Source organism: Panthera leo, chromosome F3 (assembly GCF_018350215.1).
Source record: "Panthera leo isolate Ple1 chromosome F3, P.leo_Ple1_pat1.1, whole genome shotgun sequence".
In the NCBI taxonomy this organism is placed as follows: Eukaryota; Metazoa; Chordata; class Mammalia; order Carnivora; family Felidae; genus Panthera; species Panthera leo.
In genome coordinates, this window is record NC_056696.1 from 21564141 (window position 1) to 21591251 (window position 27111).

The 27111-nt window shown below is 36.2% G+C and overlaps 1 protein-coding gene across 7 annotated transcripts in view; it reads left to right on the plus strand.

Annotated features, from left to right (window-relative positions):
* Window positions 1-27111, plus strand: part of TDRD5 (tudor domain containing 5) — a 116104-nt gene that overhangs the window by 84154 nt on the left and 4839 nt on the right. For 6 of the 7 annotated variants that reach the window (XM_042925114.1, XM_042925113.1, XM_042925111.1 and 3 more), the window contains 6 exons: window positions 4073-4273; window positions 5033-5191; window positions 7961-8122; window positions 19993-20175; window positions 20943-21086; window positions 23703-23913. In XM_042925114.1, the coding sequence (XP_042781048.1) occupies window positions 4073-4273; window positions 5033-5191; window positions 7961-8122; window positions 19993-20175; window positions 20943-21086; window positions 23703-23913 (1060 nt within the window). The remainder of the gene's footprint in view (window positions 1-4072; window positions 4274-5032; window positions 5192-7960; window positions 8123-19992; window positions 20176-20942; window positions 21087-23702; window positions 23914-27111) is intronic. The other variant, XM_042925112.1, reaches the window with a different exon arrangement.

Consider the following 27111-nt stretch of genomic DNA (forward strand, 5'->3'; position numbering starts at 1 on the left):
GATAGTCTGGAAGATGGACATGGAGCCAGAAGTCAGTCCTGTGCTGTGTCACATTCGCTGTAGGGATTTAATAGTGTGTGCCAGGGTTGCCTGGGTGGCTCAGTTGGTTAAGTGTCCAGCTTCGGCTTAGGTCATGATCTAGCAGTTTGTGAGTTTGAGCCTCATGTTGGGCTCAGCTCGGATCCTGGAGCCTGCTTCAGATTCTGTCTCCTCCTCTGTCTGCCCCTCCCATGCTCATGCTCTGTCTTTGTCTCTCGATAATAAATAAACGTTAAAAAAAAAAAAAAAAAAAACGTGCCAGATGTGCAAAGAGAGGACTGTGCTTACATCTCTGTTGAGGCTGGTCAGGGATGACCCTGTGGTAGAGTGGAACTTTGAAGGAAGAGTAGGACTATAACTGGACACAAAAGGAAGAACATTCCAGACAAAGGGAAAAGTAACATAAAACATCTCGAATTTGAGAAATGTTAAGTGGCTCTGCCTCTGTGGCAGCACGTGAGCTGGAGTTGATGGATGGCAAGCTATGCCAGAGAAATAGGGCCCTGTGGTGGGGATCCGTATCCATGTTCAGGAGTCTACACGTTGTCCTGTAGATGTGGGGGAGCAACTGAAGGGCATACCTCAGGAACTGCCGTACTCAGTTATGTGGGGTTTTTTTTGAAGAATTCTCTAGTAATGTAGTTGCGCGAGATGAGTGGGATGAAGCAGGAGGCGTCTTCATCCACAGAGATACATTTGTTTATGTAATTAAGATTATCGTGCACCTGACTTTGTGTTTTTCCCTCAGAACTCTTAAATATATGTGGCATACACACTTATTACACCACATTTGTTTACCTTATCATTTGCTTACATGTACATGCATTATTCCTTAAAAAATTTTTTTTTATCTGGAAAGCGCAGTAAAAGGAAAGAAAAAGAAGAAAACATGACCTGTTATTCTACCATTCAGACACATTCAGTTTAGAAATTTGATGTGTGTTCCTTTCAATTTAGTTTATTGGATATTGGGGGGGTCAGGGTTTTTGTAGGGTTTCCAGGGTTACATAAAATAGTAATCATATTCTTCACTCAGCATTATTATAGCATAAATTTATGTGTTGCCATAGTTCTCAATTTTCATAGATTCACAGTAATCTGTTAGGTAAGTGTCTATCATAGGTTAACTGTCCCTTTATTGTTAGACATTCAGTCTGTTTTAATGTTATTGTGAATAATGTATGCAGTTATGACTTTTGTGCAAGTCAGTATTCAGGATTGTTTTCTAGGGTGCATGTTAGCCTTGACCAGGCTTCTCTTTACTACTACCATCAGGAAACTCAGGGCTAAATTTGTGACCCACTTGTAGGTAGTGGTCATTATTCTCATATTATTCAGATGGCTTCCATTTTTGTTTCTCTTTTTGTTTTCTTACTTCCTTCTTGAAATTCTTCTGATCTTAGGGCTTTTGCCGATTCTGATCATTGGAATAGCTTGTTCAAAGAACTCTCATGGGTGGTTCCTTTTTGTCATTCAGATTTAAGCTCAGATGTTATTTCCCCAAGAAGGACTTCCTTGACCATGGTGCCAATTGAAAGTACACATTTCCACTTCGTTCATTGTCACTTTATCTTTATAATACTGTCGGGTATGATCTTAATTATTTGTTCACATACACAGGGTAAGCTCCTGAGATGAGGGGCATTGTCTCTTTACCACTGTACCTCTGATGCTTAGATGAATGGTTGTTTTATGGTAGGTGCTTAATAAATGTTTATAACTAAGTGAATGACTCTCACTGTATTTCTGCATCTTTTTCCTGGTTTCAAAAATAGTAAATGCATTTGGTAATGGCAGAGTAGCAATAGAGTAGCATGGTGGGATGACTATTCCCATAGACAAAATCCAAAGCAGGCAGAGAAGCAGAAATCTATCCTTGGAGGTCAAGCTGCAGTAGGTAAGATCAGGAAATTTTCAGCTTCTATCCTGGGGTCACTCCCCAGTCCATAGCCTTGCTGGCTTGAAGAGTTAGAAGACATCATTTGGGACTGGCTGAAGCTGAGAGTTAAGGGAGAAATGCTTGAAGGGAGGGAGCCACAGAATGGGTGTTCCAAAATCAGTGCATGCAATCTGCCCAAATCCTTAGTTGATTACTAAACTCTGCTGGTGCTAGGAGAACCTAGTGGCCCTGGTGAAAAATCACTGGCTTACCTATTCTTTCTTTTTCTCACCCTGCATGCATCATTTGGAAGTTTTTAAATAATTCCATTAAGTAACACACTATATTATTTTAGGGATCCCTCTAGGACATAAACACATCTGTATGTAAAGATGCAAGAACATTAGAACACTTTCTTCTTTAACCTCCTCTGCTGATCTGTTTTTGTTGTATAATTATTGTTATTGTTTTTAACCCCTCAACAAATTGACCACATAAAATAATGTGCATTTAGATTTAGTCATGTATTTCTCAGTTTCTTGGCTCTTTGTTCTCACCACTCAAATCCTACGGGAACACTTTGCTTGTATTTAAACTGTATCCTTTAAGATTTCATTTTGTGAGGGTTTGCTGATGGCAAACTTAGTTATGTTTACCTGGAAACATAACTTTGCACTTAATTTTGGAAGATACATTCACTAGGTGTAGAATTTTAGGTTGGCAGGTAATACATTTAGTGAATTGAAGATCTCATCACAGTGGCTTCTGGTCTCCCTTACCTTATTGGAGAGGTCAGTAGTCGGTCTGATGGATGTTCCTTTGAAGGCAGTGTCCTTTTTGTCTGTAGCTCTTTGTAACATTTCCTGTTGGTTGCTTGTAGCTTCAGTGTTAGTATCTTTATGTGTGAATTTATTCTTATTTATCCTACTTTGTGGTTCATTGAATTCCATTTTATCCGTGCTTTGTTACTTTTTATTTAATCTGGCAAATTCCCAGCCATTATCTCTTCAGTTATTTATTGTCTTTCCCATTATTCATATTTATATTCCATCTGTCTCTGTTTTTACGTCTGTTTTTCCAGGACCACAATTGAACGTATGTTAAACTTTCTCAATTTATCTTCTGTATTTTTTAACCTCTCTTCTGTATTTTACATATTTCTGTCTTTCCATGTTGCATTCTGGGTATTTTTTTCCCAAATTATCTTCCACTTTACTGATTTACTCTTTAATTCTACCAAATCTGCTACTGAATCAACCTATTGGGTTTTAAGTTTTGGTTATTGTGTTGTTACTTTCTAAAAGTTCTCTTTGACCTGTAATTTTGCTAGATAAATTTTTATAGATTGCTGATACTTGCAAAAGCTTTCAAATCTTTTTTGTTTTTGCTTGAAGTGTAGTAAGTCTGGTTGTTTATAATTGTCTGGGAAATCAAATATCTAAAGTTTTTGAAGGTTTATGTTGTTCCTCCTTGTTCTTACTTGTGATTTGTTGTTTCTTTGTGTGCCTTTTATCTTTGCCTGCATACTTTTCATTGTCTTTGAAAAAATTATTTGTAAGAATGTTTGAATAATATGGGCTGAGACTGCCTACCTCTAGAGAGATCTGCATTGTTCCTACCAGGTGCCTAGGAATACTACCAGTCTGGAATCACCTTAATTTAGATGAACAACTTGAGGATTTGTGTACTGTCCAGGTGATGTGAAAATTGAACTGCAAATCCATGTGAAGGCTAGTTTATTTCTTTTCCTTTTTAAGGTAAAATAGTTCCCACTTTCCCTTTAATTTTGTCCTGATAATAATGTTACTCTTGATAGTTCTTGGATACTTTTGGACATATTTTAAAAATACTTTAGAAATTTCAGTTGTTTCTGTGGGAGAGTTAGTCCAGTAATTTAACCATTTCTGAAAACGGAAGTTTTTCACCACATAAATGATAAAAGATTTTCTACAGTCACATTTTTCATAATTTTTCCTTTTTTCTTACTTTTCTCATTCCCAATCATAATTATCCTGAAGTGTGTTATTCTAGTACTGTTACGGTTTTGTTTTTCGACTAAAATCCCTAGTTCATTAGGAATTTATTTTTGTATATGGTTACTATAATTCATGTTTGAATTTATCATCTAAATCTCATGTCTTGATTCTATTTCAGGAACACTGGACGTCCAGAGCTATTTTGCAGTTCCAGAAGTTGTGTGGTTTGAAGCCATTAGTGGGGGTAGTGGATGAATATGTAGATGGAATCCTTAACATTTTTCTCTGTGATACATCCTCAAATGAAGACATCTACTTCCATCATGTCTTGAGAACAGAGGGCCATGCTATTGTATGCCGAGAAAATGTCCCTTCTAAGGTGGATCAGTCGGGATGTATTGTGTAATAGATTTTATTTAATCTCAGCCCTTGAAGGTGTAAGAGAATTTAATGCAGGAGGTTATTTGATACACTCTTTAATCTTGGAGACATTTGTAAGATTCCTGCCCTCTTAATGCAGAGCCCTGTCTTAATTTTCAGATAACCACAAAAAATACATTTGGCTTATTGTTCTTTAGAATGTGAGTGCTTGTATTTTAAATAATTGATTTGAGGATTCGATCTTACCTCAAACTATTTTCTTTTTTTTTTTAATTAAAAAAATTTTTTTTTTTTTTTTTTAACATTTATTTATTTTTGAGACAGAGAGAGACAGAGCATGAGCAGGGGAGGGTCAGAGAGAGAGGGAGACACAGAATCCGAAACAGGCTCCAGGCTCTGAGCTGTCAGCCCAGAGCCCGATGTGGGGCTCGAACTCACGGACCGCGAGATCATGACCTGAGCCAAAGTCGGACACCCAACCGACTGAGCCACCCAGGCACCCCACCTCAGACTATTTTCTTGGAGGTCATCTTAGAGAAGACAGCAGTCTCTTATTTTGCAAATATTGATAGTGATGTCTGTATCACTGTTAATATTGATGTTAATTTTTGTGACTAGGAAAAATTGTGACTATGGAAAATTTTTTAAGTGTTAAGTTTTTGAAGATAGTACATTTCCACAACACTTGAAAATTATGAAATGCTAACTTTTTGATTGTTTTCTCTAATTAACCTCTTCCTTCTTTTTTTAATCCTAGGGTTTCAGAGAACTCAACCCTTTAGCTTTATATACTAAGTCTGGTGCAGGACCAGAGGACGTGGTCCTGACAGAACTGGGTTATCCTTCCCAGCAACGCTATTTTAACGAAGACCGAGAGATAAGTCCACAATCAAAGGAGAGTGAGTTATATACCCTGGTAAGAGTTTTTTTGCAAATATTATTATAATTGTTTTTATTATTATTAACATTTAATGAGTACCTGCTATATGCCAGCCCCTATAAAAAGCACTTTTCAGCATAACGTATTATTTAATTCTTATAAAATCCCTGTGATAAAGTTACCATAATTGTTCTTATTTTAAAATTTATTTTTGGGGACGCCTCGGTGGCTCAGTCGGTTAAGCATCCGACTTCGGCTCAGGTCATATTCTTGAGGTTTGTGGGTTCCAGCCCTATGTTGGGCTCCGTGCTGACATCTCAGAGCCTGGAGCCTACTTTAGATTCTGTGTCTCATTATCTCTCTGTCCCTCTCCCACTTGCGCTCTGTCTCAAAAATAAAATAATAAAAATAAAATTTATTTTTTTAATATTTATTTATTTGGGGTGTGGGCAGAGAGAGAGGGAGAGAGAGAATCCCGAGCAGGCTTCACGACACGGGGCTCAATCTCACAACCTAGAGATCACAACCGTCCGAAATCAAGAGTCGGACACTTAACTGACTGAGTCACCCAGGTGCCCAATCCTTATCTTATAGATGAGGATCTGAGGCTTTCCAAACCTAGCAAAGTTTGGAAACTTTGTGCAATGATCTTAACAGTACCTTGTCTCTCATTATTTGGTTTGAACCTTTGCTTCAGGAACGCCTGGGTGGTTCAGTTGGTTGAATGTCTCTTGATTTGAGTGACTCTTGATTTCACCTCAGGTCATGATCTCCTGGTTCGTGAGTTCGAGCCCAGTGTTGGGCTCTGTGCTGATGGTGTAGAGCCTGCTTGGGATTCTCTTTCTCTCTCCTTCTCATTCTTCTCCTCCCCTGCTCGTTCTTTCTCTCTCTTTCTCTGTCTCCTCTTTCCTTCTCTCTCCCTTCCTCCCTCCCTCCCTCCCTCCCTCCCTCCCTCCTTCTCTCTCTCACTCTCTCAAAATAAATAAATACACTTAAAACCCAGAAGTCTTTGCTTCAGTCATGCTTTCTTCTGTATTATTTCTTGCATATGCTAAATCCCATGGCTGCCTTGGTGCATTTGTGAGTTTATCTATACTCATCCAAATGCTGTTCTTCCCTCTGCCCACTTCAGACTCTTCATACTTTATTTCTTTCTCTGTAAACCTTGGTGACTCCCACCCACAATAATAACAATATTAGTATCATTACTACTACTATTGTAATTATGTATTATTCCAGCCAACAAATTAAATAAAATTTAAAAAAATTAGCAACAGCAACCTTTATTGAACTTGTACTACATGGGAGGGGCTGTTTGAAGCACTCACATGTACTGGTTAAGTTAGTCTTCACGATCACTTTTACCAGCTTGGTATTTTAGTATCTCTGTTTTAGATATAAGTAAAGTGAAGCACATAGTAAGAACTTAAATGATTTTTGAACAAATCAGTATGTCCTCTGAGTCTTCTATTCCTCATGACAACAACAAGTATTGGGCTGCGAATACAGGGTGTGTTCAATTTGAGAGCCAAACATGTTTTGAGCACAGCAAGCCTTTTTACTCTCTTTGAAGAAAATAAGAAAAGGGTCTTTTGCTTAAATAGGATTTATATATTTGACTTGTAAAATCAAATTGTGGATATGATCTTAATATTTTTAGTAGACATTTACAAAGTATTTGATAAAAAGGGAAGGCCAGTTTGACCACTGGGAGATTAACCTGTTCTGGAAAATATGTATGAATGTTTATTGCTGCATGTTTGAAACAGTAAAAGAGTTTTAGATTTCTAGTTTATGTTAAAATTTTAGGCTTGTTTGGCCCATAACACTTTCTGAAGCCTGAATTTTCTTAATATTTATTACTTGATTAGAACAATTATATTTCCTGATTCTTAAATAGTGGCTTGAATACAACCTTTATAATTTTAGAATATCCTGTCATTATTGTATTGATCATAGTTCAGTCCCGAAAATGAAATAAGGCCATCTTTTCTGCAAAAGAGATAAGACTTAAAATTCTCGTATCCCACCCCCGCCTATATTTTAACATTTTAAGACCCTCCCCCACCCCCGAAACCCAGCCCCTGGCCCACCCGCCATATACCTGGTTCCTTATAATTCCTACTCTTCTTTTAAGCATCCTGACAGTTTGTGTTACCTCTTTCATTGCATCTTCTCAGGCATCTTCCTCCCCAGCAATATTTTGGTCATATCTCTGTGATGGTTCTACACTGAAGGTTATATGTTGACTATCTGATTGTGTGTCTTCCTGCTATATTTTGAGTTCCTTAAGAGCTGGGACATGCTGCACTCATCTCTGTATCCACAGAGCTACCTTGTGTACATTTCATAATGTGTGCTCAACAAATGCTTGTTGGCTTGGACAGTTTAGCAGGATAGGAAGATACAGGGTCATGGATAAAATTGGAAAATAATGTAGCATTTGTGTGACCCATAGTGAAAAATTCCTCCTAGAATGTATGGGCATACAGATTTTAGAAACAGCATTAGTGTAGAAAATAATTTCTTTAAAATAATTTTTTTTACCATTTATTTTTGAGAGACAGCATGAGTGGGGGATGGGCAGAGTGGGGAGGGGCTGAGAGGGGCACAGAATTCGACGCAGGCTCCAGGCTGTGAGCTGTCAACACAGAGCCTGACATGGGGCTTGAACCCACAAACCATGAGATCATGACCTGAGCTGAAGTCGGACGCTTAACTGACTGAGCCACCCAGGTGCCTCTGTAGAAAATAATTTCTAAAATAATTATTTTAGAAAATAATTCCTTCTTTCATATTTACAAGCAGGATATTAATGATGAAAAGGCTTTCAGTCACCTTAAATCTGAGTTAAAGGAGCCATTAAAGGATTCTGAATTCAGTTCTTTGAAAACCCAAGATAAGAGCTGTGGAGAAGATCCCAAGTGGTCCTTCCCGGAGCTGAAGGATCTGAAGGAAGAAAATGAGGTAGGAGAAGGAAGGAGTTTTTTGAAAATGTGATTAATATAATTAATTCACAAGTGAAGGGGATTGGAATAAAATAGCTCTTTACATTCTGCTTTCAGTGCCATCAGAGCACCTTTCACAGATGAATTACGTTTTCTCTACAACTGTCACCAACACCAAAGTTGAAGCAACATAGTCTTGATCACAAAAAAGGAAAGGCATTATCTGGCTTTGATGTGTTAGTTTCTATCTTGTTGCTTCGGATGGTCTTCAAGAATTGTGTAGTGATTAGAAACTAGTATTGAGAAACAATATTGGGAAAACCCAAGAGGAAAAGTGTTGACAGCATTATTGGAGGATGTATTGTATTTTGATTTTCCTATGTTTTAAAATGTTTATTTTCAGAGGCAGAGAGAGAGAGAGAACGTGTGTACTAGAGAGAGCGAAGGAGAGGCAGAGAGAAAGGGGGTGAGAGAACCCCAAGCAGGTTCCATGCTGTCAGCACAGACCCTGATGCAGGTCCAATCCCACAAATCATGAGATCATGACCTTATTTGAAATCAAGGGTTGGATGCTCAACCAATTGAGACACCCAGGCACCCCTTATTTTTATTTTAATCAAATGTTTATGTACACCTACCTTAGAGTGACCTATAATCCCTTCCTCTACATTTTGTATTTCACAGAGCAACCATTTCATCTCTTTTAGCTGCTGCTTTTGGAATTTACTTCTATTTCTTTCATTAAATAACATGCTTATGTTGTTATTTACTGAATTTTCTGTGTTATGTCCCTCTATGAATGATGAGGGTTTACTTCTCTTTAATCCCTTCACCTCACCACATACACTCACACACACACACACACACACACATATCCTTTCTGCCCCCTCCCCCTCCATCTTACTAATGTTGTTAAACTTTTTTTTTTTAATGTTTATTTATTTTTGAGAGAGAGAGTGTGAGTGGGGGAGGAGCAGAGAGAGAGGGAGACACAGAATCCGAAGCAGGCTCCAGGCTCTGAGCTGTCAGCACAGAGCCTGTCGTGGGGCCAGGCTCGAACTCACGAACCGCAAGATCATGACCTGAGCTGAAGTCGGACACTTAACGACTGAGCCACCCAGGCGCCCCTTACTAATCTTGTTATATACCACGCTTTCCATTAGATCAATATTTACATTATTATGACTGTGAATGCTATTGACAGTCAAGTAGTATGCTGTAGCAACTTTTCCTTTCCAGAATGACTTTTTATTTTCTCTAGTGTTAGGATTTCTTTCTTTTTAAATCAACATAGAGTAAAATTGACTTTCTTCTGGTGTATTGTCCTATAAACTTTAATATATGTATCATTTTGTGTAACTGTCATTATAATCAGGATACAAGATGGTTCAATCACCGGACAAACCTTCCTGGTGCTATCCCTTTATAATCAGTCTTCCCACATCCTCACCTCTTAGCAACCGTTGATTTGTTTTCCGTCACTATGTGAGTTTTCCATTTCTAAGGTGTCATGTAAGTGGAATCATAGACTATGTAACTTTTTGAGACTGGTGTCTTCAGTTTAGCATGGTACCTTTGGGATTTATCCAAATTGTTACATATATCAATAGTTTGTTCCTTTTGATGGATGAGTAATAGTTTATTGAATGGATATACCATAATTTGTGTATCCTCACTCATTGAAAAATATTTGGGTTGTTTCAGTTTTGAGTAATTATGAATAGAGCCTCTATAAATATTTGTGTACAGATTTCTTTATAAACGTAATCAGGAGTAATATAAGTGTATGCCAAACTGTTCTTATCTGGGGAGCACTAGATATTATTAATAATTTTTATTTTTAGCTATTCAAATATGTAGTAGCATCACAGTGTGAATTTGCATTTCCCTAATGACTTGTTGAACATCCTTCCATGTGCTTACTTGCCATCTATAATACATAGTTCTTGGTGAAATGTCCAAGTGTTTTGCCCATTTTTTGGTTGGGTCATTTTTTTTCTTTAAATATTCTGAATACAAGTGCTTTGTCAGATACGTGATTTTCAAATATATTCTACTTGTAGCATATCATATATTGTCTTAATAGTGTCTCTTATATGGCAAAAGTTTTTAATTTTGAGAAATTCCAGTTTATCAGTATTTTTCTTCTATGTACAGTGTTTTCTGTATCAAGACATCTTGAGATAATTTTAGTGTAAGGTATGAGTATTGGGTCAATATTAATTTTGTTATGTATGGATGTCCAGTTGTTTTAGTATCATTTGAAAAGACAGTGCTTTCTCCATTGATGAATAGCCTTTGTAGACTTGGCAAAAATCAGTTGTCTACATTTGTGTGTCTATTTCTGGACTCTGTGTTCTGCTCCATTGATCTACCTGTCTCTTCAATAATACCACACACTGTCTTGATTACTGTAGCTTTATAATACCTCTTAAAGTCAGGTAGTAGGATTCCTCCTCCTTTATTCTTTTTCAAACTTGTTTTTATTTATTTATTATTTATTATTATTTTTATTTTTTTAATGTTTGTTTATGTTAGAGAGAGACAGAGAGCAGGCAGGGGAGGGGCAGAGAGAGAGGGAGACACAGAATCTGAAGCAGCATCCAGGCTCTGAGCTGTCAGCACAGAGCCTGAAAGGGGCTTGAACCCACAAACCATGAGATTGTGACCTGAGCTGAAGTCGGCCACTTAACCGACTGAGCCACCCAGGTGTCCCTCAAACTTGTTTTTAATATTCACCTTCCTTTTACTTTTCATGTAAATTTTAGAATCAGTTTATATCTGAGATTTTGATTGGAATTACGTTAGATCTATAGATAAGTTTAAGGAGAATTAACATCTTTAATCTGTGAACACAACATATTTCTCTCTGTAGGTTTTCTTTTATACCTTTGTCAGGGTGTTACAATTTCAGTATACAAGACATGTTTTATTAGCTTTATACCTAAATATTTCACTTGTTTTGGGAGCAATTGTGATACCTTTTTGTTTCCATATTTTCATTGCTAATAAATACAAGTTGAGTTTTGTATTTTGACCTTAATCCTATGAATTAGCTAAACTAGGAGGTGCTTTATGGATTTCCTTTGAGATTTTCTACAAAGATGATAATGTCTGAATTGGGACAATTTTATTTCTTCTTTTCCAATCTGTATGTCTTTATCTTTCTTCCTGTCTTATTAATAATTATACTGGCTAGGATTTTGAATATGATGTTGAACAAGAGTTGTGGGAGAGGACATCTTGTTGTCCTGCTGAATGGTTTTATCATGAATACATGGGTGTGAATTTTGTTAAATGGTTTTTCTGTACGTATTGATGTGATCATGTTGTTTTCTCCTTTTGATCAAATATTGCAGAAGACTGGAATTCTTGGGATAAATCCGACTTGATCATGGTGTATTATTCTATTTATATTGCTTGATTCCATTTGCTAATATTTAGTGTTTTATGTCTGTTTTCATGAAAGATACTGGTCTGTAGTTTTCTTGTACAGTCTGCCTGGTTTGTTTTTTTTTTATGTTTTTTTCAACATATGAAGTTTATTGTCAAATTGGTTTCCATATAACACCCAGTGCTCATCCCAAAAGGTGCCCTCCTCAATACCCATCACCCACCCTCCCCTCCCTTTGCCTGGTTTTAGTACCTGAGTACTGCTGGCTTCATAAAATAGATTTGGAAGTGTTCTTTTTCTTTTCTATTTTCTGGAAAAGATTATATAAAATTAGTTTTATTTCTTTTTTATTTTTAATTGACATTTTGTGGTAACTGAAGATTCTTGTGCAATTATAAGAAATAATACAGAGAGATCTTCTGTAATCTTTGCCCATTTTCTCCAATGGTCACATTTTAAAAAATTGTAGTAAGTATTACAACTGGGATATCAACATTGATAAAATCTGCCTATCTTATTCAAATTTCTCCAGTTTTAATTGTGTGTGTGTGTGTGTGTGTGTGTGTGTATAGTTTTATATAGTGTTAGTACATGTGTGGGTTCGTGTATCCAGCAGCACAGTCAAGATACTGAGCACTTCCGGGGGCACCTGGGTGGCTCAGTCAGTTAGCGTGACTTCAGCTCAGGTCATGATGTCATAGTCTGTGATTTCGAGCCCTGCTTCGGGCTCTGTGCTGACAGCTTGGAGCCTGGAGCCTGTTTCAGATTCTGTGTCTCCCTCTCTCTTTGCTCCTCCCCTGCTCATGCTCTGTCTCTCTGTGTCTCAAAAATAAATAAAAACATTAAAAAAATTTTTTTTCTAAAGATACTGAACACTTCCATCCTCATGAGGATTGTATTATCCTATTACAACCACACTCATCCTCTCTCCATAATCCCTAACCCCTGGCAACCACTAACCATTTCTACCTTTTAAAAATTTTTTTGTCATTTTAAAAATGCTGTATAAATGAAATCATATAGTTGGCATTTTTTGCTCAGTATAACTTATCTGAGTTGTTGCGCAAATTGTTCTTTTCCTTTTTTTGCTGAGTAGCGTTCCATGTACATGTACATGTCACGGTGTTTCACCATTAGCCCTTTGAAGAATATTTGGGATGTTTGGAGGTTTAGCTATTGGAAAGCTGTGATGAACGTTTGTATACAGGTTGTTGGGTGAACATAAGTCCTCTGGAATAAATATTCAGGAGCGAAATTGCTAGGTTGTGAGGTAATTACATGTTTGGTTTGATAAGAAACAGCCATCCTGTTCTCCAGAGAGGCTGTACTACTTTACATTACCTCCAGCCAAGTATTGAGTAATCCAGTTTCTCTACATCCTTATTGGCATTTGGTGTTGTCACTATTTTTTAGGCCTTTTGTTAGGTATACGGTACTTTTATTGGTATTTCCCTAATGGCATATTTGGCCTCTGTGTATCATCCTTGGTGAAATGTCTTTTTCCCATTTTCTAATTGTTTTTTTTTTTTTTTTGATGTTTTTACTCTTGAATTATGAGAGTTCTTTATATTCTGGATCCCACTCCTTTATTAGATATTTGGTTTGCTGATATTTTCTCCCAGTTTGTATCCTTTGTCCTCTTTACATGGGCTTTTGCAGAGAAAACATTTTTTAATTTTGATGTAGTCTATTTTAACACATTTTCTTTTTTTAATTTTCATTTTTTAAGTTTTTAATTTTAATTCTAATATAGTTGATAATAAAGTGTTATATTAGTTTCAAGTGTACAATATAGTGATTCAAAGTTCTATACATACTCTGGGCCCATCATGGTAAGTGTACATTTTAATCCCTACCACCCACTTCCCCTCTGGTAACCATCAGTTTGTTCTCTGTAGTTAAAAGTCTGTTTCTTGGTTTGTCTTTCTCTCTCCTTTTTTATTTTTTCCTTTGCTCATTTGTTTTGTTTCTTAAATTCCACACATGAGTGACATCATATGGTATTTGTCTTTCTCTGACTGGCTTATTTTGCTTACATTATACTGTCTAGCTCCATCCATGTGGTTGTAAATGGCAAGATATCATTCTTTTTTATGGCTGAATAATATTGTTTATATATGTATATATATATGTATATGTATACACACATATATATAACAGACACCACTCTTTACACACCATACACACACACCACCTCTTTATCCATTCATTTGTTGATACACACTTGGGCTGCTTCCATAATTTGGCTCTTATAATTAATGCTGCAATAAATATACAGGTGCATGTATCCCTTTGAATGAGTGTTTTTGGGTAAATACCCAGTAGTGCAATTACTGGATCATAGGGTAGTTCCATTTTTAACTTTTGAGGAACCTACATACCGTATTCCAGAGTGGCTGTACCAGTTTGCATTCCTACTTACAGTGCACAAAGATTCTCCTTTTTCCATATACTCTCCAACACTTGTTTTTTGTGTTTTTGATTTTAGTCATTCTGACAGGTGTGAGGTGATAGCTCATTGTGGTTTTGATTTGCATTTCTCTGATGATGAATAATGTTGAGCATCTTTTCATGTGTCTGTTGGCCATCTCTATGTCATCTTTGGAGAAATGTCTGTTCATGTCTTTTAGCCATTTTTAAATTGGATTATTTTTGGGGTGTTGAGTTGTATAAGTTCTTTGTATATTTTGGATGCTAACCCTTCATCAGAGATGTCATTTGCAGATATCTTCTCCCGTTCAGTAGGTGATCTCTTAGTTTTGTTGATTGTTTCCTTTGCTGTGTAGGAGCTTTTTATTTCACTATAGTCCTAATAGTTTATTTTTGCTTCTGTTTACTTTGTCTTAGGAGACAATATCTAGAAAAAATTTGTTATGTCCACTGTCAGAGAAATTGCTGTCTGTGCTCTATTCTAGAATTTTTATAGTTTCAGGTCTCACATTTAGGTCTTTAATCCATTTTGAATTTATCTTTGTGTTGGGCATAGGCCAGTGGTTTAGTTTCATTCTTTTGCATGTAGCTGTCCAGTTTTTCCAATACCATTTGTTGAAGAGACTTTTTCCCCATTGCATATTCTTTCCTCCTTTGTTGAAGATTAATTGGCCATATAAATATGTAGGTTTATTTCTGGGCTTCCTGTTCTATTCCATTGCTTTATATGCCTATTTTTGTGCCAGTACCATACTGTTTAGATTACCATAGCTTTGTAGTATGACTTGGAATTGGATTGTGATTTTTCCACCTTTATTTTTCTTTATCAGATTTTTTTTCAATGTTTATTTTTGAGAGAGAGAAAGAGAGAGAAAGGGAGGGAGGGAGGGAGGGAGAGGGGCAGAGAGGGAGACAGAATCAAAAGCAGGCTCCAGGCTCTGAACTGTCAGCCCAGAGCCGGTCATGCGGCTTGAACTCGTGAACTGTGAGATGGTGACCTGAGCCAAAGTCAGACATGCAGTTGACTGAACCATCAGATTTTCTTTTGATGGATTGTGATTTTGATGTGAAGACTGAAGACTCTCTGACTAGCTTATAAATCTATTCACTTAATTTTTGTATAAAACATGAAGTTTAGGCCAAGGCTTTTATTTATATTTATATATATAAATGATTAGTTTTGAGAGGGAGAGAGCACAAGTGGGGGAGGGGCAGAGAGCGAGGGGTGCAGAGGATCTGAAGTGGGCTCTGCACTGACAGCTAAGAGCCCGATGTGGGGCTTGAACTCATGAACTGTGAGATCATGACCTAAGACAGAGTTGGACGCTCAACTGACTGACCTGCCCAGGCACCCCAGTCAAGGCTTTATTATTATTACTATTATTATTGTGCCTGTTGATACCCACTTGTTCTAACAACATTTGATTAAAAGACTACTTTTCTCCATTAAATTGTTTGTGCACCTTTGTAAAAAGTCAGTTGAGCATATTTGCATTGGTTTATTTCCGGGTTCTCTGTTCTGTTTCATTGATCCATGTGTCTCTCCCTCGACCAATACTACCTGATTACTGTAGCTATATAGTATGCTTTAATATCTGTGATTCTTCTCACATTATTTTTCTTTGTCGAGATTATTTTAGCTATTTGAGGGTTTGTACCTTTCCAGGATCATTTTAGTATAAGTTGTCTACTTCAACAAAATACCTTGTTGGAATTTTGGTAGGAATTACATTACACTTACTCATCAGTGGGGGACAGTTGACATCTTTACTATGTTGAGCCTTATAATATACAAACATGTTTCTACATTTATCTAGATCTTCTTTGAATCTTTACATCAACATTTTGTAATTTTCAATGTATAGGTCCTGTACATGCTTTAAGTATGACCTATTTATTTCATATTATTTGGAATGATTGTAAATGGTGTTGTGTTTAAATTTTAGTTTTGTATGCTCATTGCTGGCATATAGAAATGCATTTGATCTTTCTATACCAATCTTGTATTCTGTGACATTGCTCAGATTTTTTGTAGATTCCTTGGCATTTTTTTACATAAACAACTGTGTCATCTGCAAATAGGTTTTGTTTCTTCCTTTCTGATCTGCATGCCTTTTATTTCCTAGCACTATGTTGAATAGGAGTGGTGAGAGACAAACTTGCCTGATTCCTAATTTTGGGGAGAAGAGCATTAAATATAATTTTAGTTGTTTTTTTTAAGATTTTCTTTTTTTTTTTTTATCAAGGTGAGAAATTCCCCTCTATTCCTATTTTTCTCAAAAGTGTGTGCTGAATTTTATCAAATGCTTTTTCATTGATTGTTACCATATTTTTCTTCTTTGGATTGTTCATATAGTGGATTAAACTGTTTGAGTTTCACAAGTTAAACTAGCTTGGCATACCTATAATAATAGCACCTGGTCATGGTATATAATTCTTTTATATATTGTTATATTTGGTTTGCTAATGTTTTATTGAGGATTTTGCATCTCAGTTCATGACAGATACTAGTCTGTAGTTGGTTTTTGTTTTTGTTTTTTGTACTATCATGTATGGTTGTAGTATCAGTATACTATTTTCATAAAAGGAGTTGAAAAGAAATGTTGCCTTTTATTTCCTGGAAGAGATTATGTAAAAATTGGATCCTTTTTTGTGGGTGGGTGGAGGTTAAATCTTTACATGGTTTGTAGATTACTTCAGTAAAACTGGCCTGGAGATTTCTTTTTTAGAAGAATTTAATTCATTGCTTTAATAGATAAAAGATTATTAAAGGTGACTTTCATTTTGGGTTAGTTTTAGTGTTTTGGGTTAGTATTTTGTGTTTTTTGAGGAATTGGTTCATTTAATTTAAATTGTCGATTCTATGTGTCTACATAGAATTGTTAATAGTATTCCTTTATTATCCTGCAGCAGTGATACCCTCTTGCATTCCTGATCCTGGAAATTTGTGTCTTTTATTTTTTTGTCAGTTTTACTAGAGGTTTATCAATTTTAGTGAATTTTTTCCAAATAATCAGCTTTTGGTATCATTGATTTTATCTGTTTTTCTGTTTTCAAGTTCATTTTTGTTCAGTGTTCAATGTTGTTCATTGCTCTTTTTGCTTTCTTTGGGTTTATTTTCATTTCTTTTTCTACTTTCTTAAGATGGAAACCTAGAGGGGTGCCTGGGTGGCTCAGTTGGTTAAGCGTCTGACTTTGGCTCAGGTCATGATCTCACGGTCTGTGGGTTCAATCTCCATGTCGGGCTCTGTGCTGACTGCTTGGAGCCTGAAGCCTGCTTTAAATTCTGTGTCTCCCTCCCTCTCTGCCCGTCTCCTGCTCATGCTCTCTCTCACTATCTCAAAAATAAATAAACATTAAAAAAAAATTTTTTTAAAGATGGAAACCTAGATTATTGATTTGAGACTTTTTTCTTCTAATGTAAGCATTTCATGCTATGACCTTCTAAACACCACTTTAACTACATCTCACAAGTTTGAATCTATTATATTTTCATTCATTTCAAATATTTGGTGATATCTTTTGAGCTGTCATCTTTAACTCATTATATGACCCATAATTGTTATATGGGGCGTGTAACAGTGGGTCATATACATATGGATTGTTTAGAAGTGTGTTGTTTAGTTTCCAAGTGTTTAGACATTTTCCTGTTATCTTTCTCTTACTTGTTTACAGTTTAATTCTCTAATCTGAGACTTACATTGTATCATTTCAGTTTTTTAAATTTGTGAATGTTTGTTGACACAGGACGTGACCTACCTTGGTGAATGTTCCATGTGCCTTTCAAGAGACTGTATATTCTCCTTTGTTGAGTGGAGTGTTCTATAAAGGTCAATTAGATCTAGTTGATTGGTGGTATTATTTACTTCTGTATCCTTGCTGACTACTAGTTTACTGATTACTGAAAAGGATGTTGAAGTCATCAACTATAATCTTGGATTATAGCCATTTCTCCTTTTTTCTTATTTTTTCCTTACGTATTTTAAAGCTTTATTGTCAGGTGCTATCTAGTTAGGATTGGTATGTTTTCTTGGTGAACTGACCCTTTTATCATTATGAAATGTCTTTCTTTGTTCATAGTTACTTTCTTTGCACTGATGCCCACATTGTCTAGTATCAGGATAGCCACTCTAGCTTTATTTTTTTATTCTTGATGTAGTAGATCTTTTTTCATCCGTTTACCTCTAACTTAACCTACCTATATCATTATATTTGAAGTGTTTCTTGAGACAGCATGAAGCTTGGACATTTTTTAATCCATTCTAATTATCTGAATTTTAATTAATATGTTTTAACATTTTACATTTAATATCATTATCAGTATGTTTTGATGATAGGTCTGCCATTTTATTATGTTTCTGTTTGCTCCTTCTGCCTTTCATGTTTTTGCTTTTTCTTCCTTCTTTTAGTAGTATTCTTTTTCAGTATTTTTTTATTTAGTACTTTTTTAGTAGTCCATTTTAGTTTATTATGTTTTTATTATATCTACTTATGTAGTGTTTTTACTAGTTACTCTAGGAATTACAATATACATCTTTGACTTTTCACAATAGACATAATCCATATTTACCACTTCAAGTGGAATATAGATATCTTAGCCACCATGTAGGTGTTTTACCCCTTCCCATGTCCTTTATGCTATGTTTACATAGAACAGCTATAGATGTTGAGAATTTATAATGCTAAATTTTTTTGCTTTACACCTTCAAACATATAGATGATTTAGGAGAAAAATAGTCCATTGTACTTACTCAGGTACTTATCATTTCTGTTATTCTTTATTTCTGATACTCCAATCGTCCTTCTGGTATCCCCTCCTTTCTGTCCAAGGAACTTCCTTTAGAAATACCTTTAGAGTATGTCTGCTGACAAAGAATTTTTTTAGTTTTCTTCATTCAGAATGTATTTCATCTTCATTCTTGAAAGATATTTTTGCTGGGTGTGGAATTCTGGATTACTAGTTCCTTTCTTTCAGACCCCTTTAAAGATTTCATTCCACTTCCTTCTGGCTTTAATAATTTGTGATGAAAAATCTGCAGTATTGAAATTGTTGTTCTTTATAATTATCATTTTCTTTTGGCTACATTTTAGATGGTTTCTTTGTCTTTAGTTTTTAGCAGATAGATTATAATCTATCTAGACATGAATTTCTGTGGGTTTATCCTGTTTACTAAGCTTTTTGACTTTGTAAGTTTATGTCTTTCATCAAATTTGTGAAGTTTTCAGACATTTCCTCAAATAATTTTCTGCACTGCACTCTTCCCTTTTCTCATTCTGGGACTCCCATGAAACAAATGTTAAGCCTTTGGTATTGTCCCCAAGGCTCTGTTTGCTTTTGTTTTCCCAGTTTTTTTCTCTTTGTTGTTTACATTAGATCTGTCTTCAAGTTCATGCATTGTTTACTCGCATTGTTTACTCTCATCTCTGTCCTGCTATTGAAAACAGAGCTAGGGGGTCTTGATATTCAGGATAAAAACCTTCACTTAATTCCCCTGTTTTTATTATGCTTGCCTTACCCTCAGTTTTATCCCCCAAGAAGACCCTCTGGTTTTCCAGTGGGAAAAAAAAGTATAGTTTCTTGGGTTTGTGAAATAGGGGAGGGTGTCTGAAGAGCTAACTGCTTTTTACACAGACTTTCAACCAGTGCTTTTGTTTTCATTCCCACTTTACATTCTCACTTCCAAAAACCTTGTAGTAGCAATTCCTGAGGGTTTATAGTATCTGTAGTATAAATTTGGGTTGCTTCTCAGTTTTTCCTGCCTATAAGCTCAGGATTCTAGTTTCTCAGGACTGCTTAGTAAGTTGTCACTTGTCTGTTTTCCTGTATCTATAATTGTAGGTGGTGTTTTCTCCTCTTTTCTCTTTATGAGTTTATACCTAAATCTGTTTATTTTGGTGATGTTTCAGAAGAGAGACAGTAATAAATTATGTATTTATAAATTATGGCAAACTGCCATCTTTACCTGGAGTCAGAAAAAAAATTGTAAACCTAAATTTTAAAATGTACTCATATAGCAACTGTAAATTAAAGTTTTTCTTTTACTTTGTCTTCTGATACATTCTAGGATGAGATCCCCACTGGAATGCCATGCCTAGAATCAGTGACTATTGGTGATGATGTTTGGGATGAGAACTGGCTACCTTTGCAGGCTAAAATGGGAAAAGGGGGTGATGCTGCCTCCCACTTATTTACCTCAAGCCTTGGTGGAAAGAAGCCTTATCCGTCATGTGAGGAAATGCCGCAGAAGGTTAGATCCCTGGGAAGACAGAAAGCTTATCATTACTGAAAAACGGAAATGTAAATTTCCTCAAGAAATCTATACACTCGGGTATTCAGAAGCATCTGTCAGATGATAATTCCCAAGAATTCATTTTTTTCCCTCAAGATGGCAGTGGTCGGGAAGAGGACAAGTTGGAACACGGAAGAGTAAATCATGGGCTTATTGTCCCATCTGTCCTTTCAACTATTATGATTTTTGTTTTATCACTGGGAACCTTTGGCCTTAGGATCTATAAATAAACTGTTTTCCCTAATTTTATTTTTATTGTATTAGCCTTGTAATATAATCTCTGAATCTCTGCATTGAGAATATTAGCTAATATTAGGCCTAACTATATACTTAAAATTTATTTCCCACTGGTTATTAGAAGAAATATCTATAGTTAAATTGCTCCTTATTATTTGTGCTGTTTAAAATACTAGATGATCATGAAAAATCATCTGGCCATGAAAAACAGTATTGAAGAAAATAATACAAACCAGAGTTGTATTTGTTTCTATGAGAGCTGTGTTCCAAGGAATTCAAGGTATTGGGTGTGGACCAATAAAATAAGGGGGGAAAGTCACACTGATACAGAAACTTAATAAACACTTTTTCTTGTTTAATTGACTTTGCCTCTTTGCCTTTCCCTTGCCCAAATTATTCTCTGTTTGGATCATGTACTCATATAGCAACTATAAATTAAAGCACTCTAAAACGTATCTTAGTTTATTGTAGCATTTTTTTCTCTATAGGATTGGTGCTTTTCTAAACCCAAAGATACATGGGATGATTCATGGCAGCCTTCAGGCCTTGTGAATGGAATGAAAGTAGAAGCTCAAAAGCAAGAGGGACTGAGTGCTCAGGAGAAAAACACTGGCACAACCAGAATTCAAAAGGTAAATGTCTAATGAATGTTACTGTGACAGATTCTTATGGGGAAGTACTTTCATTTTTAGAAAGTAAAATTCTGGTTAATGATCCCACTCTGAGCATTTGGTGGAATACATATACACAAAATGTATGTTGATTTAAAATTAATTTCAGTCAATTTAATGTATTTATCTCTTCAGAAGAAAATCCTAAGCCTAGAATTGAAAGATTGATTAAACCTCTATGTTAGAGAAATAGAAAACAGATATTTTCATACAATTTAGCCATAAGGAATGTTTATAGCAATAAATGCGTACATAAAAAAGAACAGTGACACACGACTTAACTTTATACCTTTGGGAACTAAAACAAACAAACAAACCAAAAACAGCAATGAAAAAAACAAACTAAGACCAAAGTTAGCAGAAGGCATGAAATAATAAAAATTAGAGTAAAAATCTATGAAATAGAGAACAGAAAAAAATCAATGAAATTAAGAGCTAGATTTTTGAAGCTATAAACAAAATTTGCAAACCTTCAGCTAGACTAATAAAAAAAGGAATACTCAAATATCAAAATAAAAGAAGAAACATCAAATTTGATGCCAAAGAAATAAAAAATGATCTTACTACAATTATATACAAACTGGATAACCTGGAAGAAATGGATAAATTCCTACAAACATAACAACCTACCAACACTGAATCACGAAGAATAGAAAACTGAATAAATAGGTCAATAACAAGTAAGACTGAATTAGTAACCAAACCCCACCCCTCTCCCCAAAAAAGGATCAGATAACTTCACTGGTGAATTCTACCAAACATTTAAAGAATTGACCTTCTCAGTCTTTCTCAAACTATATCTATATCTATCATAATCATCCTCGTGAGTGTGAAATTGTATGTTATTGTGGTTTGGGGCTATGCTTTTGATTGCATATGTTAATCATGAACATATTTCTTGAAAGTCTGTCATTAATCTCTAGTTCCATGAGGTATATTTCTAGATAATTATGATGGAGTCAGTCATTAATAACTAGAGAGAGCTGAATTTGGCAGAACAGTGCTTCTCAAACTATAATGTGCCTACAGATGCCCGGAGAATCTTGTAAAAATGTGGGTTCTTACTGGGCGGCATTGGGACGGGGACACAGGTTGTGCATATCTAACACAAGCTCCCGGTTGATGCTGCTACTGCTGGTTGGCGAACCACACTTTGAACAGCAAGGCTGGACAGCACTCTTTGGAGAAGGAATCTTGATTGTCGCTAAGTGCTTAAGTTGACTGAAGGTACTTGGTCTCAGAGTACCATACAGATTTAGAAAGGATTCATCCATGGGTTTGGGGTTGTTTTTTTTCAGCATGAGAAGCTATCACAGTGCATCTTAAATACGTTTTAACAGTGCATCTTTCTTCAAAAATCACACTTAGGAAAGAAAAAGAATATAGCTTTAAAAACTTGTTTCTGATTTTGATTTTTGTTAAACTTGTAAAAATAGGCAGCAGACGTGTGGGTGCCTGGGTGGCTCAGTTGGCTGAGTGCCCTACTCTTTATTTCGGCTCAGGTCATGATCTCACGGTTTATGAATTTGAGCCCCATATCAGGCTCCGTGCTACCCGCGAGGAGCCCATTTGGGATTCATTCTCTCTCTCTCTCTCTCTGCCCCTCCCCCACTTGCATGTGCATGCTCTCTCTCTCTCAAAACAAACTTAAAAAAAGGAGGCAGGGCATAATGTAAAAATCACTTGGTCTGAGTGGTCTGCAGTTTAGGGTTTAGCCTTATCACAACTTAATGCCAGTTAACATTGAAGAAGATAAGTGCTAAGTTACATAGATTGTATCTACTTCAGCAATGACGGTATAGTAGGGTACAGGATCTCATGGTTAAAATTTGACACTCCATTCACTGAAGCCCAAATTTAGTCTCCATATGGGATGTTCATCTCTTTCTCTCAAATCCTAGTTCTTAATGCTCCGTTTTGTCTCTTCTGAGGAGGCTTCCTTTAACTACTTTATGTTCTATGCAGGTAATGCCTCCATTCGTGGCTCGCTGCAGCACATACGCTATTTCCTAACTGAGGACTGTGAGTTTAGGGACAGTGATCCTATCTTACTAGGAGGTGGGCAGGTGGGGCATAGAGAACATGGACTGGGCTGAGTTCTGGTCTCTGCTTTGTCTCCTACTTGTTGACCTTGGATAACTTAGCCTCTTGTGAAAAGCATTATGCTAAGTTAAAGGACCCACAGTAAGGAAGACCTAACACCTAAGCTAGTGCCTTGTACTGTGGTTTAAAGGAAGAAGCACGTGCAAGTAACTTCACGCTGTGCCTGACAGTGTGCCTGCCGTGTGCACTTTCTCATTTCCTGCCACCCTTCCTTAGCTCTGTGTGGCAGCAGACAGTACCATGTTTGCTTATAACATGTGTTCAGTAAATGCTTCATGGATTGAATTGATGGTCACTAAGTTAGAAAAGGACTTGTTTCTTCTGGAGAGTATCTAGGTTCTTAAAAGTGAGTCATTTATTAATTATGATATGAAAATATTTGTCTTGTATATAAGGATCCAAAACAGGGTTAATTCTTCCTGTTATACTAACAATTACCTTTCATGCTTTTGCCCTACTTTTCCCATACTGCAGCAGCCAAGCTCAGAGAGTTCTTCAGACTCTTCCACATTGCCCAAATTGGAAGAGTTCTACATCTCTCTTATCCAGTCACAGCAGTCAGCAGAAGAGAGCCAGTTTAAGCCCAGCAGCACTCAGACTCAGGCAAAGCAAACCCAGCTACCCCCAGCAGCCTTCAGCGCAACCCCTACGGGATTGGATTCCCCAGAAAAACACTCTGGTTCAGGTAGGTTTACATACAATTGACAGATAACGGTGGTTTGTCATTTATCTTTTCCAGAACATAACTTGAAAAATTGCTGACTTTAGCATTTGTCTCAAGTCCTTACGTTATTCTGGGCTCAATTGTTCCCTTTTATTTTGCCACTCCTTTTTTTTTTTTTTTTTTTTTTTTTTTTCTTTTCTTTTGCAGTTTGGTTGGGGGAGTCAGTTTTACAGACAGTGAAATTTGCCACTTTTGACGTGTACAGTTCTGTGAGTTTTGACATATGTATCCAGTCTTGTAACCACCACCACCACCATCATGATATAGAGCAATTCCACCAGTTCCTCGCGTCCGTCTGTTGGTCTGCAGTCATTCACTCCCCTTGCTTGCTGGTTCCTGACATGTTACTTTCCTTTTTCTAGAATTTCATAGAAAGAGAGTCATACAGTGTATAGTTTTTAAGTCTGAACTTTTTCACTTACGATGTTTTAGAGATTCATTTATATTGTTGCCAAGGTCAGAAGTTCGTTCTGATTTACTGCTAAGTAGTACCCCATTGTATGGACATGGCATAATTTGTTCATTACATGACAGACATCTGCGTTGTTTCCGGATTTGGGCCATTATGAAAAAAGCTGTGAACGTTCCCATACAGCTCTTTGTGTACGCATACTCAGTACACGCCAAGGAGTAGAATTGCTGGCTCCCATGATCATTACATGATTAACTTCTTAAGAACTGCCAAAATGTTTTCCAAAGTGGCTGTACCATTCTTTATTCACACCAGTAATATATGAAAGTTCCAATTGCTCCATCTCCTTGCCAACACATGATATTATCAGTCTTAAAATTTTGCCATTCTAGTGCGTGTGTAATGGTATCTTGTGGTTTTAATTTGTATTTCCCTCTTTGCCAGTGATGTCGACCGTCTTTTCGTGTGCTTACATGCAATCTGTATATCTTCTTTAGTAAATTGCACATTCAAATATTTGTTCATTTTTATTAAATTATCATCTTTTCATTGATGTGTAAAAATTATACTTGACACAAAAGCTTTTTTCAGATATATATATATATATGTGTGTGTATATGTATATATACATCACAAATATTTTCAAGTGTGTGATTTCCTTAACAGCATCTTTGGAAGAGCAAAAGTTTTCATTTTGATGAAGTCTGATTGATTTTTTTCTTAGTGTAAAGGTTGACCTTTTTGTGTCCTGTTCAGAAATCTTTTTTAACCCAAGTAACTGATTTTCTCTTTTTCATATGAAAGTTCTCTAGTTTTAGGTCTTACAGTTAGATCTGTGATCCAATTTGTTAATTTTTGAGTTACTATTTGTATTGTTATTCTTATTATTATTATGGTGCGATATAAGGATTAATGTTTATTTTGACTGCATATAAATATTCACTTTTAGCACCAGTTCTTGAAAAGGCTGTCCTTTCTGGGGCACCTGGGATACTCAACAGTTAAGCATCTGACTCTTGATTTCAGCTCAGGTCATGACCTCATGATTCATGGGTTTGAGCTCCCACATTGGGCTCTGAGCTGAGCCTGCTTGGGATTCTCTCTCTCTCTCCCTCTCTCTCTGCCCCTCCCTGGCTTTCTGTCTGTCTGTCTCTCAAAATAAATAAATAAACTTTAAAAAAGAAAAGGCTGTCATTTCACTTTTAAACTGCGTTGATATCTTTGTCAAAAGTCAGCAGGCTGTATATGTGAGGGTCTATTTCTAGACTTCTATTATGTTTTAGTAGTCTGTATATCTTTATACCATTGCCTTGATTAGTGTGGCTTTATAAGTCATGAAATCATACAATTTTGTTCTTTATCAGATTGTTTTGGCTATTTTAGGTCATTTTCCACATGAATTTTATTTATTACTTTTAAATATTTATTTTGAGAGACAGAGAACATGCGTGCGCGCAAGTTGGGGAGGGGCAGAGAGAAGGAGACAGAATTGCAGGCAGGCTCTGCACTGTCAGCACAGAGCTCAATGCGGGACTTGAACCCATGAACCAGGAGATCATGACCTGAGTCGAAATCAAGAGTGGGACACTTAACTGACTGAGCCACCCAGGAGCCCCTTCCATATGAATTTTAGGATTAATGTAAATTTACACAAAGCTTGCTAAAGTTTTTATTGAGATTTTTTTTTCATATGTTATAATATTAGTTTCAGGTGTACAATATAGTTATTCACCACTTGCATACGTCATCTGGTGCTCATCACAAGTACACTCTTTACCCTCCATCACTTTGCAGGTAGGTACCTTCTCCCATTCAAGGAGGTTTTAGGTTTTTGATTGTTTCCTTTGCTGTGTAGAAGCTTTTTGTTTTGATGAAGTCCCAATAGTTTATTTTTGCTTTTGTTTCCCTTGCCTCTGGAGACTTATCTAGAGCTATGACTGATGTCAAAGAGCTTACTGCATGTGTTCTTCTCCAGGATTTTAAGGTTTCAGGTCTCATATTTAGGTCTTTCATCCATTTTGAATTTATTTTTGTGTATGATGTAAGAGAGTGGTCCAGTTTCATTGTTTTGCATGTTGCTGTCCAGTTTTTCCAACACCATTTGTTGAAGAGTCTGTCTTTGACCAATGATAAGATTCTTTCCTGCTTTGTTGAAGATTAATTGACCATATAATTGTGGGTTCATTTCTGGGTTTTCTGTTCTGTTGATATACGTGTCTATTTTTGTACCAGGACCATACTGTTTTGATTATAGCAGCTTTGTAGTATAATTTGAAGCCCCAAATTGTGATGTCTTCAGCTCTGCTTTTCTTTTTCAGGATTGCTTTGGCTATTTGGGATCTTTTAGTGTTTCCATACAAATATTAGGATTGTTTGTTACAGCTTTTTGAAAAATGCTGTTGGTATTTTGATAGGGATTGCATTAAGTGTGTGGATTGCTTAGGGTAGTATAGACATTTTAACAATGTTTGTTCTTCCAGTCCATGAGCAAAGAATGTTTTTCCATTTCTTTGTATCCTAGTTTCTTCATAAGTGTTGTATAGTTTTCAGAGTACAGATCTTTTACCTCTTTTGTTAGGTTTATTCCCAGGTATCTTGATTTCTTTTTCTGCTGCTTCATTATTGGTGTCTAGAAATGCAACAGATTTCTGCACATTCATTTTATATCCTGTGACTTTGCTGAATTCATGTATTCTAGCAATTTTTTTTGGTGGAGTCTTGAGTTTTCTATATAGGGTATCACGTCA